General features: G+C 43.2%; 2 protein-coding genes across 2 annotated transcripts in view; one reads left to right on the top strand and one right to left on the bottom strand.

The window, feature by feature from the left end:
- Positions 1-943: 943 nt before the first annotated feature.
- Positions 944-3,972, bottom strand: PIGBOS1 (PIGB opposite strand 1). The gene is made up of 2 exons (XM_040413923.1): positions 3,773-3,972; positions 944-1,258 (listed from the first exon to the last, which is right to left on the bottom strand). The coding sequence occupies exon 2, from the start codon at positions 1,197-1,199 to the stop codon at positions 1,035-1,037; it is 165 nt and encodes a 54-aa protein (XP_040269857.1). The 5' UTR covers positions 1,200-1,258; positions 3,773-3,972; the 3' UTR covers positions 944-1,034.
- A 66-nt stretch (positions 3,973-4,038) lies between these two features.
- The window catches only part of PIGB (phosphatidylinositol glycan anchor biosynthesis class B), a 39,567-nt gene continuing 28,376 nt past the window's right edge, over positions 4,039-15,229 (top strand). Inside the window, exons 1-4 of the mRNA XM_040413922.1 lie at positions 4,039-4,269; positions 8,020-8,155; positions 9,130-9,247; positions 11,900-12,004. Of these exons, the coding sequence (XP_040269856.1) occupies positions 4,146-4,269; positions 8,020-8,155; positions 9,130-9,247; positions 11,900-12,004 (483 nt within the window). The 5' untranslated portion in view covers positions 4,039-4,145. The remainder of the gene's footprint in view (positions 4,270-8,019; positions 8,156-9,129; positions 9,248-11,899; positions 12,005-15,229) is intronic.

The following is a 15,229-nucleotide window of genomic DNA, read 5'->3' as shown; positions in this document are numbered from 1 at the left end:
GTTTCCTGGTCTTCTGCTGCCGTCGCGCTGCGCTGTGTCCTGACAGCATACAGGATTGGAGGTCTGATTTTGGGGTCTGATGAAGTTTGATGGTCTGATTTGGGGGTCTGATCTGAGGTCTGACATTTGGGGGTCTGAACAGAAGTCTGATGAAAAATATTATTTATTTATTTTCCTCCTCTAAAACTTAGGTGTGTCTTTGTGTCTTATAGGGCAATCAAAACATAGGGTAATTCCACATAGTTCACTTACAATTTCTTTCAACTCCTATCCCCATAAACACATGCAGGCTTAAAGGGGTTGTCTCACAAAAATTATTCTAGTTTTCAAACCAGCACCTGGATCTGAATACTTTTGTAATTGCATGCAGTTATAATTTTAGCAATGCCGAATACATATACAATAAAATATATCTGTATAGCGCCACCTGCTGCTTGTTCTTTTTTTTATTTTTGACCTGCTCACTGAGATGGCCGCACATGCTCAGTTTCATCCTTCAGCTGCCTCCTGAGCTGTGATTGGGAGACCTGAGACACGCCCCCTTATCTACAGCAGAAAAGACACTCCCCTTGAGCTGCCAGCTTGATAGAAATCTAGCAGAGCAGTGAATGAGGAGATCTCTGGATCCATGTGAGGTACAGGGCTGGTTCTAGCTGTGGTAGGAAGAGATTGTCATGTCCTATATGATGTCTGATTTTCATTTTTACATTAGTCATGTGATAACCCCATTAATCTCAGTAGTTAGAGGGGGAAGATGAAAAACATCTGGAAATGGCTTCTCTCATGAGAAAAAGAGGATCAGGCATGCTGAAAGTCAACACTGGGAGGCCTCCATGTACATGTCTGGCCAACATCTAATGTCTATGGCATAGTTGCTGTAAGTTCCCTTCGCCTACATTATGGACTATAATTCATACTTTATGAAAAGGATTACAGCAATGGACACATTTCTCTTAGATGTATTATTATAAGTCAACAACCATACACAGAGCAGCCGCCATTACAAGTACATCTGCGACAATCCAGCCAAGGCTTTATTCCTTTCCTTTTTCCGCGGTATCTGTGGCAGTAATGTCCGCTTCCACTGCTCTCTTCTCATGCATGACCTGCTGTAAAAGAGGCTTGTAGATATAGACACCACCAGCAAATCCTAATAACACAGCCAAGAAGAGCTGGCCGAAGGGAAGTCTGTGCATCATCCTCAGTATGACAACGTTATCCTCCGATCCAAAGGAAAAAACATGGAAATCCTGACCACCTGTCAAGAAGTAAGGAAAAAACAGAAGTCAATAATAGTGTACAAATGGAAAAAGCAGCATAGTGATGTCAACTGCACGTGGCTTGTTTGTGGCGTGAGCTGCACGTGGCTTGTGCATGCAGTGTGAACTGCACGTGGCTTGTGTTTGCGGCGCGAGCTGCACGTGGCTTGTGTTTGCGGAGTGAGCTGCACGTGGCTTGCGTTTGCGGCGTGAGCTGCACGTGGCTTACGTTTGCGGCGTGAGCTGCACGTGGCTCGTGTATGCGGTGTGAACTGCACGTGGCTCGTGTATGCGGTGAAGTATTATGGACTTTGAGGATTACAGTTGATTTTACATTGTTTCAATAAAGGTCTGACTTCTCTCTGGTGCTGGACTTACCTTCTACCCGTGAACTGCACGCGGCTTGTTTTCAAATAGATGTGCTCAAGAATCCTCTAAACAGACTAAAGCCTCATGCAGATGTCCGTGGAACACGGTCTGTGAGATACCGGACTGGCATTGCAGGAGCGCACGGAGTCATTGGTTGCTATGACGCCGTGCACTCCTGCAATGCCAGTGTGGTATCTCACGGACCGTGTTCCATGGACGTCTGCATGAGGCTTAGGACCTCCTTCAGATGGCCGCAATGCAGATGCATTTTAGTGTCTGCATAATTGGCTAAAGTTTTGGCCCAACCACAGTCTTCTTAGCCAAACTAACAATGGGATCTTAGCCGCTTTTAGTTGCCTTTGGCCACCTGAATGAGGGCAAGCAAACACTGTGGTCAGTATGTAAGCCTGAGATATGTGCCACAAATATGCTCCTAGTAATACATCGACCGTGTCCATAAACCCTAAAGGACTGGCAGATGCCAAGTGTCCTTTTGGCATCTACCTGTCTGTATATCTTTTTTCGCTGAATAGAAAAGCAAGGTCTATACAGATGATCACTGCAATCCCCTCCCCCACCAAAAAATAAATAAAAAATTCTAGATACTGGTCTATGGTGATAAAAGTAAATGTATATTACAGAGATGCAAACACTGGAGTTGGAAGTTAGCCAAGAGTATTTCCAGATTTAAAAACACTTTTAATCCGCATGCAAATGAGTCTGTGAAGGTGCCCAGGGGCGGCATTACAACGGTCGGTGCCCAGGCCCCTGGGTCATTTTCATGCGAAGTCCCTCCCCCTCCGCCGCGTCTGCCCGCCCTTAGTCTCTGCTCTAACCTCCCTGGGCACCAACGATGCTAGCAAGGGACAAACGGTAAGCACCATTTTAATAGGGGGGATGCCGTGGGCATAACACTGTTATTAGGTTAATAGAGTGAATCTGCGTGAAAGACTCCCTTTAAAATGATGTCAATAAAAACTACAAATCGCCCCGCATCAAATGAGCCCTCACACAGCTCCATAGTCAAAAAGGTAAAAAGTTATGGGGTCAAAATATATTGCAATACAAAGAACTATATATATATATATATATATATCTGCTATTGCCGTAATGGTACTGACCCACAGCATAAAGATAACGTCATTTTTACTGCATATTGAATACTGTAAAAACAAAGCCCCTAAAACAATGCAGCAATTATTTTTTATTTTCTCAATCCCACTGTTGTGGAAATTTTATTAGGATGTGTATTTAATATATTGTGTATTGTCATCATGTCTCTCAGTGTCAGGGTAAACCATTGGAGTGGATATCTTCCCGTGTATGTCCTGTTACAGCTGCTGGGCGCAGAGGTCTCCGTCGGCGAATGGTCCATGTGCTAAGCACTGGGCTGTGGGCCGGGGGAGACTGATGTGTTCAGCAGAGCAGTGTTTTGTTGGCGTGGATGCATTAAAGGAACGTGCGTTTGTTGTCTCTAGTGCGCCTGATCAGCCGCTGGAGATAATGACGTTGTCCTGTAAATAAACATGCATGAGGATCATAGTAATTTTATCTGGCATTGATCACTGAGCAAGGCTGGATAAAATTAGCTCCAGTGGTAATGGTAGGTTATAGTATACATGTGTTTGTTAGCTAGCTAGGTTATTCTAAATGATGGTGTCTTATCTTCCTATGTCATCACTTCCTGTATCCTTGTCTTGGGCCAGCCCCTTTTTACACCTTTTGTTAGTAAATAAAGGTGAGCAGACTGAGAAGGGCGGAAGGAGGCTCTCAGGATTTTCAACCAAGATGGTAACAGATGTGTAGCTCTCTGACTGGGGCTGAGGGAAGGGGGACTCACCTTTTTCCTTACACAAACTTTGATGGAAGCTGATTACAACTATTAAAATTACCACAACACCACCCTATTATTTTTTTACGGCTTCGCAATACATTGTGTGGAATATTAAATGCTGCCAATAGAAAGCACGCCCTGTCCAGCAAAAATCAAGTGCTCATATGGCTATGTGATTTCAAAAAGTTATGGCTTTTGGAAAGCAGCAATAGAAAATGAAAAATAAAAATAATATAATATATATATCCTTCATCAGATACAGAACATTCTGAGACTTGTAGTTCTGCCAGCACCTCTCCTCGCTTCCTACCTCTGTATCAGTCACGTGCTCCTTACCCAGCAGCAGGCGGCATCTATTCCAGGGCGCAAATCCAGTGCCCCAGCGTGCACCGACAGATGGGCGCAGATGACCTTCGCTTCCTTATGTTCTGTATATACCGTGGAGAATATAACGTCTGTGACAGCAGCCATAGGTTACACGCAGGGCTCCGACAGCATGTCCCCTTTACGGCAGTGCCATAAGGCAGCGCAGTTACAAGCAGCCATTTTGTTGGAGCCCTTGTTAGGCGCTGCTTTCTCTCCAGTGATCTCACTAATGTTCTGGCGGTTGGCTGTGTAGTTTACCTGACCGGGGAAAGTGACAGCGGGGCGTGGTGTCCCATGATAACAGAGCGGCTCCAGCTATGGAGGTGATCAGGAGCCGGGCACTGCCTGCCCTAAGGAGGCCGAACACCGCGGGCTCCGTGCAGCTGAGGAAGCGCAGATCCAAGCTGTACAGCAAGGATGACCAGGACGCGGCGGGCGCAGGTAACGCAGCGGACGAGGAATGAATGGGAGCCTTCCTGCGTGCGGCAGAGCTCAGCCTGGTGCCATCCATCTCCAGTCATTATCGTTTGCACAGAAGAAGCGCGGTTCTGTAAGGTTCTGTTCACACTGGAGGCTCGGATAGAGTAGCACAGTGTGCTGGGTGAAAAGGGCAGACTCTTCCAGCAGCTAGACAGGGCTGCACATCTCCCCTGGCCCTGACAATCAAGTGGCCTCAGTGGTGCAGACAATGTACAGAGGCTCTACTTCCATTACTGGAGCAGTTCATGCGCCACTAGTAGTGTTATCTTAACTTATGGTCCGTGGGAGCGGAATCCATTACAGAATTCTTAGATAACCTGAACCTTGTATGCTGGACTTGAAACACAAGTTCACTCAACACTACTCACTAGAGCTGGGCAATTGATAGGGCTTCTGTCACCCCCCAAAAGTCATTTTTCATTTTTGGGCTAATTAAAATCCTTATAGTGCGATTATTCAATATATAGTGCTCTTACCTTTTTCTGTGGCTTAGTTTCTTTAAGAAAAACGCACTTTTATAATATGTTAATTACCTCGCTACCAGCAAGTAGGGCGGTTACTTGCTGGTAGCCGCATCCTCCTTTCAAAAAAACGCCCCCTCCTCCTGTTGATTGACAGGGCCAGCGAGCGCTCTCCTCCTCCGGCTGGCCCTGTCTGCAATTCAAATCCCGCGTCTGCGCCTTACGTGTCTTCATTCTGCGCAGGCGCTCTGAGAGAAGGACGCCCGCTTCCTCAGTGCGCCTGCGCCGATGACGTCTTCTCTTTCGGGTTTAGAGGTGACGTCATCGGCGCAGGCGCACTGAGGGAGTGCTGAGGAAGCTAGGTGAAATTTCAAAGTTTCACTTTTTTTTGCAGATTTTCCATTTTAATGAATTTTTTTTTTTTAACACAACGAGGGTCAACAGCAAAGCAAAACTGAATATTTATAGCCCTGATTCTGTAGTTTACAGAAACACCCGACATGTGGTCGTGAACTGCTGTATGGGCGCACGGCAGGGCGCAGAAGGGAAGGAGCAACATATGGTTTTTGGAAGGCAGATTTCACTGTAGAAATTCCCAAAATGTAATCCCGTTTTTGAAACTACAGGATGAGTTGACAGTTTTATTGGTACTATTTTGGGGTACATATAATTTTTGATCGCTTAATATTATGCTTTTTGTGAGACAAGGTAACCAAAAATGGCTGTTCTGGCACAGTTTTGATTTTTACAGGGTTCACCTGACAGGATAGGTCATGTGTTATTTTTAACGAGCAGGTCGTTACGAGCGTGACAATACCAAATACGTGTATTTTTATTTTGTTTGTTTCAGTTTTACATAATAAAGCATTTTTAAAAATAAATCATGTTTTTGTGTCTCTGTATTCTGAAAACTATATATATATATATATTTATTTATTTTTTGCTGCTGAAGGTTTTGTGTAGGCACTTGTTTTTTTTTATGGCAAGAGTAGATGTTTTTGTTTGGTACTATTTTTGGGTACATATGATTTTTGATCGTTCAATATAAAAAAAATTGGGGGACAAGGTGACAAAAAAATGGCTGTTTTGGCACAATTTTTTTTCACGACATTCACTTGAGGGGGGTAGATCATGTGATATTTTTATAGAGCAGGTCATGACAGACGCGGTGATACCTAATATGCCTACTTTTTTACATTTATTTCAGTTTTACACAATAAAAGCATTAAAAAAATAATAATCATGTGTCTACATTTTCTGAAAGCCATATTTTTTATTTTATTTTTTTTCCTGGCGATTGTCTTATGTAGGGGCTTGTTTTTTTTGCGGGAAGAGTTGATGTTTTTATTGGTACCATTTTTCCTTTTTTTTTTACAGAATTCACCTGATGGGGTAGCTCATGTGATATTTTCATGGAGCAGGTCGTTACGGACGCAGTGATACCTAATATGTCTTTTTTAAAGTTTTACAAAGTAAAAGCATTTTTTAAAAGAAAAGATCTTGTGTTCGTGTTGCCGTTTTCTAAAAGCCATTTTTTTTTATTTTGTCTGCCGATTGTCTTGTGTAGGGGCTCATTTTTGCAGGATGAGATGACGGTTTGATTGATGCCATCTTGGAGTACATATGACTTTTTGGTCGCTTGGTATTACACTTTTTGTGAGGCAAGGTGACTAAAATTTTTAGGGGGTAAATCGTGATTATTATTTTTTTTTTCATAGAGCAGGTTGTTATGGACACAGTGATACCTAATTTGTTTTATTTTTTTGTTAAGTTTTACAAAGTAAAAACTTTTTTGAAAAGAAAATATCTTGTTTTTGTGTTGACATTTTCTTAACCTGTAGGATACCAGCGCTGTACATGTACGGCGCTGGAAACTGGGACAGAAATAACAGTGTCGTACAGCTACGGCACTCTGATCGGGCGGGCGCAGGAGCTGCGCCTGCCCGATCAGCTGCAGGGGTCCAGCAGTCACTGATAGCCGGACCCCTGCTGTATGCGCCGGCATCGGTGAAAACACTGATGCCGGCGCATTAACCCTTGTACTGGCATGGTCTATCGCAGGGATCAGCAACCTTCGGCACTCCAGCTGTTGTGAAACTACAATTCCCAGCATGCTCCATTCATTTCGATGTGAGTTCTAAGAAGAGCAGAACAAGTTTGCATGCTGGGAGTTGTAGTTTCTCAACAGCTGGAGTGCCGGAGGTTGCCTACCCCTGGTCTATCGGTTCCCCATGCTGCTGTGACGGGGACCCGATGGCAGGGAAGGCAGCCCAATACCTTCCGTGAGAGCCTGTGAGATCCAGCCCCCTGGATCTCACAGGCAGGAAGCTGTAAGTGTATTACAGTGAGTAATACACTTACAGCCAATGCTTTACAATACAGAAGTATTGTATTGCATTGTACAGGGGATCAGACCCCCAAAAGTTGAAGTCCCAGAGTGGGACAAAAAATAAAGTTTTACAAATTTTTTTAGTTTCAAGTAAAAAAAAAAAGTCCTTTTCCCAAAATATTTTAGAATAGGGGAAAAAAAGAAAAGTAGACATATTAGGTATCGCCGCGTCTGTATCGACCGGCTCTATAAAAATATCATGGCAACACAAAAACAAGATTTTATTCTGTTCAAAAATTATTTCACTGTGTAAAACTTAACAAAAATATAAAAATAATAGACATATTAAGTATCACTGCGTCTGTAACAACCTGCTCTATAAAAATATCACATATGCCCCCTCACGTGAATGCTGTAAAAAAAAAAACATAAAAAAATTAATTAACATAAAAAAATCTAACCAAAAAGTGAAATTTAGAAATTTCACCTCCCATTTTTCCTTTAATTCTTGTGGAACACCTCAAGGGTTAACAAAGTTTGTAATATCAGTTTTGAATAATTTGAGGGGTCATTTATGGGTGGTTTCCAGTCTGTAAGCCCCGCAAAATCACTGTAGCACTGCAGTAACCAGGCCCGGGCACTACACAGTATATGAAGCTTCTGAAAACAGCTGCTTAGCAGAAGAGTCCGATTCCCGCTCATCTGCTATTAATATATGGTACAAGTAGTTTTTAGTGATTGGGATGAGGCCCTGTGACTGACAGTTACCACTATGAGGGCTGGGTCTAGAGCAATCTTTCACTGTGTATGGGAAATCGGAGAAGACAGAAGCGGTTACAGTAATATAATAAGCCATGATGGCTATCTTCGGTTTTTTCATGTATATGATTGTGACTGGCATCTCCCGTTTTGTTCCCATAGGCCTCCTTGGAGAAAACATTTACTTTGTCTTGTTCACAGTCACATTTCGAATTGTAAACTGCGGTTTGGTACAGACCAGCTTTGTTCCTGATGAATACTGGCAGTCCCTCGAAGTGGCGCATAATATGACTTTCAAATATCCTTTACTGTAATAGCAGCATTATTATATTATTATCAACTGATAAAACTCCTTACGTAATTCGGCAAGTGGGATTTTACCTAGGCAGCGCATTACAGTCGCTGGTGCTCCTCATGATAGGTCATCAATATCAGATCAGTGGGGTCCGGTGAGGGCTGTGGCCTCCTCACAGCTTAACTTTCATAGTGCCGTACATTGTATGGCGGATGCACTTGGTATCACAGCTCAGCCCCATCCACTTCAGTGGGACTGAGCTGCTCCTAGGCAATGTGACCAACGAACGTGATGTCACATGCCTAGGATGAGGCCACAGAGCTCCATAGCCTCTTCAAACAGCTAAGCAGGGATGCCGGGAGTCAGACCCCTGCTGATCTGATATTGGTGACCTAGCCTGAGACTAGTACATCAGTATAAAAATCTCGGACAACCCCTTTGCAAATGAACCTCTAGGAGCAATGGGGGTGTTGCCCCTGCACCTAGAGCTCTGTTCTCCCTCCTCTGGCCATGCCCTCATCATGTTGATTGATGGGGCTAGACAGGATGATGAGGGCGTGGCCAGAGGAGGGAGATCAGAGCTCTAGGTGCAGGGGCAACACCCCCATTGCTCCTAGAGGCTTGTGTGCATAAAATAAGTTATTTTTCACAAAAACTGAGGCACATAGAAAGAAGGGTCAGACACTGTTGGCTTCATCTGACATTAGCACATGTCTAAAGTCAGCCAGTTTAATAACCATGTTCCTGATGACAGAAGCCCTCAACTCAAGCCAAAACAAGGTAAGGTGTGGAAGCCAAGGTCTCCGCTGCCGCCTCGTTCATTTCTCTCGTTTGTCTCCCATCACTCAGTGGCATGGAGTTATTACCGGGAACATCTGGTCATGTTGTAGCTTCTCAGTGCAGAGAACCTTTTTAGTGAAGTGCTGTAAGATACTTCCAGATGGGAATTCAGTCCATATTTAACTTAACAGTGGTAATTATGGCTATTTAACATGGGAGTGGAATGAAGGTTTGAGGGGGTTCACGTACCCCCTGCTGTTTGCCATTGCTTATAAGCTTTTACATTGGATTGGCAAGGATGACGTCTTCTTTCTGGTAAGTGTACCACATCTATTTCATGAAATGCAAGGATTTTTTTTAATGCACTTTCTAATAAAATAAAATAAAATGCATTGACCTATGTCTTATGATCTGGCATGGCTTCCCTCCAGTGTGAGCCTATGGCCTCATGCACACGGCCGTTGTTTTGGTCCGCATTCAAGCCGCAGTTTTGGCGGCTCAGATGCGGACCCATTCACTTCAATGGGGCCGCAAAAGATGTGGACAGCACTCCGTGTGCTGTCCGCATCCGTTGCTCCGTTCCGTGGTCCGCAAAAATAATAATAACCTGTCCTTTTCTTGTCCGTTTTGCAGACAAGAATAGGCAGTTATATTAATGGCTGTCCGTGCCGTTCCGAAAATTGCAGAACTCACACAGACGCTATCCGTGTTTTGTGAATTCGAGATTTGCGGACCGCAAAACGCACAACGGTCGTGTGCATGAGGCCTATGGGGCACCAGAGGAGAAGATTAGTGCAATGCGTCAAGTTTTTGACATTTTGGCATTCCAATAGTGGGTAGCTTTAAAGGGGTTGTGCCTTGACTGATGCAAAAAATGTAAATCAGACCTCATAGTACATGACAGTCTCTTTCTAGCCGTTCTCTTGCTGGCGTAGATTTAGACCATTTTCAACGCCTGAAACAGGCGTAGAAAATGATAAATGAGACTGGTCTACCGGCCCGTCCCGTCCCCTGCCCACGCCACGCCCACTTTTTTAGACCTGGCGTGAGCGGGGAAAAGTCTGCAATCTGCGACAGATATGCCAGAAAATTGCCGTATATCTTATGTTAGATGACCCCCATAGTGCAATGATCGTGGGACTTGCAGAGAAGGGGGAGCAGGGTACCTGTGAGGATGTTCTGGACATCCAGGAAACATATCTCAGGAGGCTCTGATAAGATTCTGCCTGCCTTTACACCTGTAGTATATGAGATAAATATATCCCATCTGCATTTCATCATCTTGGCACTATTTCTTTCCAGCCTACAGTGTAATTCCCTTGTCCGTGTTTTGGTCAGTGATTTCCATCAGTGATTGTGAGCCAAAACCAGGATTGGAGCCTCCACAGACCAGGATAGGCATATTTCATCCGACTGTCTTTCTTTGGGCTCATGCACACGAATGTGTGGTGGCCGTGCCCACTTTGCGGCATGCAAACAGAAGGTCGCAATATACAGGCACCGCCCGTTTGTGCAGCGTTTCACGGCTACAGACTCATTCAAGTGATCCGGAAGATACGGTATTGAGGCACGGAGCAGAAGGGCACAGAAGCACTACGGCATACTTCCATGGCTTTTCGGTCCGTGCCTCCGCACAGAACGTTCTCTCTTTTTTTTTTTTGTGGGGCGGACAGATCGCGGACCCATTTAAGTTGAATGGGTCTGCATCCATCAGCCCTAGCCACACGGACTGTGCACGTGCATTGGGGAATGCACGGCCCGGGCAGCACACAGAAGTCGCACAACCATTGACGAATTAGACTAGTTCATCAATCAGATTGGAGGGCACAGCCGTGCCAGCACTGCCTTCCCTTCATTGTTTACTGGCTCACCGTTGCAACCGCAGTGGTTAACCAGTGTAATGACAAGAAGTCACCCCATTCACTTTATGGGACGGCTCTGTAGTAACACTTGAATAGGAACGAGCTGTCCCGTTGAAGTGAATGTACTAGTAGGAACCAAAGCAGAGTTCGGTTTCAAGTTTTAAAGTGATTTTCCACTCAAATACAGAAGTTATTCAACGAAGTCTCGCGCACGTTTGTGAATAACTAACTTCGGCTCGTCGGAGCCCATACGTTCTAATACTGTACAGAGACTAATCTATGTACGGTATTATTCCAAAGTTTTGAATGAAGCGACTAGGGATAAAGCAGAAAAAAAAGTTGCACTTCACCACTCAAAACAGACAAAGGAAAGTAAGCCAGCCCTGGAGTGGAGGAGAAATGAGACTGGTTTAATGACAAATTCAGGTGTAAAAAAAAAAAAAAAAAGGGGCGCACCTAGTTAAATAGGTCGGGAAAAAAGACACAAAAGTTATAAAACTTCTGAATTAGGGCTCATTCAGATGGCCGTATGCTGTCCGCAAAAATGCAAATCAGTTTTTTTGCAGACAGTTCATCATGTCCGCAAAAAAACGGATTGCATTCTGCTTTTTTGCTGACCCATAGACTTCAATGGGGCCACGTCCTGATTTTCACTGACAAGTAAAGGACATGTTTCATTTGTTTTGATGTGCTGTGCAATGGAAGAAAAGGTCCAATAGAAGTGAATGGGACCGCATCTAATCCGCAAAAAAACGGATCCGCATTTTTGCTGACAGCATACGGCCGTCTGAATGAGCCCTTAGTCTAAAACATTTAAATAGTCAAACGAGGTTTAGAAGACTCCAAAACAGGTGCAATTTCAGTAGTAAATGTGACTAAAAAAGAGTCTAAAACAGCATTTTTTTTTTTACTTACAACAGGTACAAACACTTTAGTAAATGTGCCGCACTGACTGTGTGAATAAGGCCTAAAACCCCATTGAAATGTAATAGCTTTAGAATGCACATCAATAATTTCTTACATATACATACTGTATGACGAGCGCTGTCTTGTGTATGCTACCAAGTTACATAAATGGCTGACTGAGTTGTGTTGTTTCCTGCAGATTTGGCTTCCAAGACTGATCCAGGCTGTGTTCTCCAGCATGGCAGATGTAAAACTATACAGTCTAGTGAGGCGCATGGAAAATCCAAACATAGCAAAATGGGTGGTATGTGTTAATATTAGAGATGAGTGAATTTTTTGAAATTTGTTTAGCGTCTGAATCTTTTCTACACAAATCAAATATGTTCCAAATCTCCTGAAATTTGGTATTTAACACTTTCTTGTCTCCTAGGACTCAGGTTATTTTTAGAGAGAGAATTTTTGGTGGTAGCCTCAAACTGTGCTTTTTCATACTAAATTAAATAGTCACTGTACTTTCACACAATTTTATTTAATAGAGAATGTGTTGTAACTAGCAAATTTCTAAATCGCTTCATTTATGTTTAAACAATTTTTGAGTTTTAGATTTTTAACATAACAATAAAGCAAGTTATCCACAGCAGGGTATTTGCATATCGTCAAAAGTTATATACACAAGTGCATTTTACAATACCACCTGGTGTATTAAATAGACCATGCATGCTAATCGCTAAATGCAAGTTAAACCTCGCTTCTAGGTTTCAAGTAAAGAATGTAAAGTGATTGCGGAGGGAAAGAAGACTAGTAAAGGAAGTGATTAAGATGGAAGAAGAAGAGAGAGAGAAAAAAAAGGGGGGGGGGAATAATGAGTAATAAACATGGGAGGATTTTCTCAAGTATACTCAGAGGTTGACTGCCTGAGATAGGCGTTCCTTTACGTCCCAGAAGGAATCTCTCAAATGGAGAGCAATATGGGAAGATCCAGGGAGGACTGAAATTCTAACCAGCTTGACCATACGGTCGTATATTTAGAGCACTGATTATTCGCATCTGAGGAGATTTCTTCCATTCTAGCAATGTGTAGCATTTCTTGGTACCATTCCCTCATGGTAGGAATATCTTTCGTACGCCAATGCCTGGGTATTACCAATCTTGCTGCTGTGATGAAGAATCTTAATAGACTCTTTTTCTGGGATGCAATGGAGCCCGGTAGGATGAAGAGGAGCGCCACCTGGGGGGAGTTATGAATAGCCTTTTGTGTGATTGTTGTGGGCAACTTCAAAAACTTTGTCGCAGAATGGCTTGACCATGTCATATGCCCACCAAACATGTAACATCGTGCCTATCTCCTTATTACATCTCCATCAGATCTCAGGGACTGTGGGAAATAGTCTGTGTAGTCTGGCTGGTTACCTATACCAACGAGACAACATTTTATAGTTCTTTTCCTGTGCTGAACATGCTATTGAGAGTTTATGAGAAAATATGAAGGCTTTTTGCTGATCAGCACGTTCTATGTCCGAACCCAATTCCTGTTCCCACCCTGTGAAGAAGCCTGGAGCATTTTCCTTTGATTCTTGCAATAAGTTCTGATATAACTGAGAGATCAAGTGGGTCGGTGGAGATGACAAAGTGAATTATTTCTCCATTTCCGTTAGAGAAGTCTCGAAGGCGCACTGCTCTCCTCTAGAGGATATGTAGGATTTCAGTTGTTCATATTCAAACCATGAGATCCGTGTGTTAGGGAATTTCGCAATTATTGAGAATAGAGAAGGTAATGGGCCCCCTGATAATAGATGGTGAAAGCGTGGTTCTTCCATAGGCTTCATTCCACAGAAAGAGTCTCTCCCTGTGCTAGCAGGGAACGTTGGGTTGTGAAATATTGGGGTAAGTGGGCTGAGTCGTTTACTGCAGATACCTTTCAGGGTCAGAGAATCCCATAGTTTAAGGGTTTGTTTCAATAATACATTTTTTCTGCTTAATAGTGGGCGAGCTGCAGGGACAATCCAAGGAGTGTATTTTAGAGGAAAAGGATAGAGTTTGTTCCAATCCTACCCACTGTTTTGTCCCTCCATGGTATTGCCAATCAAGTAGTCTTGTGAGGGAGGCTGCTGCGTGATATAGTTAAGTCAGGAAGGCCAACTCCTCCTTGCGATTTAAGTCTAGTTAATGTACAGTAGAATATCCAATCCTAGGGCTAAGTTGTCCCCAGACAAATCGAGTGATTGCTGTTCTCAATTTACGAAAGAAGGTCGAAGGTGGTGTTAATGGGATGGTTTGAAATATGTACAAGCTTTTTGGTAAAACATCCATTTTAAGAACGTTTATTCGACCGAACCATGATAGATTTTTTTTTTTTTTCTTTACTAAAAGGGCTAAGATCTTTTATTGTTCGTTCCAATAAAGGAAGGTAGTTTAGGTTGAAGAGATGGTCAGGGTTCGTAGGAATAAGGATTCCTAGATATTTAAGTGAGGATGTTTGGTGTCTAAATGGGAAAGCAGTAATAAGTCTGGTGAACTCATCCTGGGGAATGGATAGGTTTAAAATTTAGGATTTTGAGTAATTCACTTTGAAGTTGCTTAGGTGACCGAACTGTTCAAATTCGAATAGGACCGAAGGGAGGGATATATGAGGCTGAGTGACATATAATAGGATATGGTCTGCATATAAAGCTGTTTTATAATTGGATCCTTTAAATGTGAGGCCATGTATTGATGGGTTAGTGTGGAGGGCGTTGGCTAAATGTTCCATCACTAGAACATACAGCAGAGGTGATAACAGGCATCCTTGCCTGGTCCCGTTTCCAATAGGTATAGAAGGAAATAGAAGCCCATTCACTCTAACCTTGGCTGTGGGATTGGTGTAGAGGGCGCTGATTTTATGGAGGAACTTTGGTCCTAAGCCAATTTGTCGTAGTGTGGAGTTCAGGAATGACCAGTAAACGCGATCAAATGCCTTCTCGGCATCTACCCATAATAAACACATGGGGGAGGTATCTGTTTTTGCCATGTTAGTGAGAATCTGAGTTTTAATCGTATTATCACGAGCCTCCCTTCCACGTACAAAGCCTACCTGGTCTGTGTGTATTAGATTTGGGTATTATGGGGGTTAGCCGATCTGCAAGTATCTTGGATGTTGATCGGAGAGATTGGCCTTTAGTTAGAAGATATGGTGGTGTCTTTTCCTGGTTTGGGTAAGACGCTAATGTGGGCTTCCAATGATTGGGTGGGAAACAAGGACTTTGATCCAATGCTATTAAAAACTTTGATTAAAAAGGGGGAAAAGTTTATTGAAGCGTTTGTAGAAGGCGGTCGTAAATCCATCGGGCCCTGGGCTTTTTCCTGACGGTGAAATTTTTATGACAGTCATCACTACCCTTTCAGAAAAGTCATCTTCTAATCCTTCTCTATCCTATTCAGAAATGTTGGGTAGTGCTGTTTCAGTTGTATATTTATCTATGCGTTCGGACAAGGAGGGTGCCATGTCCGTGAATTGGCCTGTAATGTTAGAGTTGGGAGTAATAAGATATGA

Source organism: Bufo bufo, chromosome 1 (genome assembly GCF_905171765.1).
Source record: "Bufo bufo chromosome 1, aBufBuf1.1, whole genome shotgun sequence".
Classification (NCBI taxonomy): domain Eukaryota; kingdom Metazoa; phylum Chordata; class Amphibia; order Anura; family Bufonidae; genus Bufo; species Bufo bufo.
The sequence above is the reverse complement of the archived record's forward strand: the minus strand, read 5'-3'. Positions and strand labels throughout refer to the sequence as shown.

Excerpts from the sequence above, each read along its gene's own strand:
- PIGBOS1 (XM_040413923.1), bottom strand. The coding sequence starts at position 1,199 with ATGATGCACAGACTTCCCTTCGGCCAGCTCTTCTTGGCTGTGTTATTA.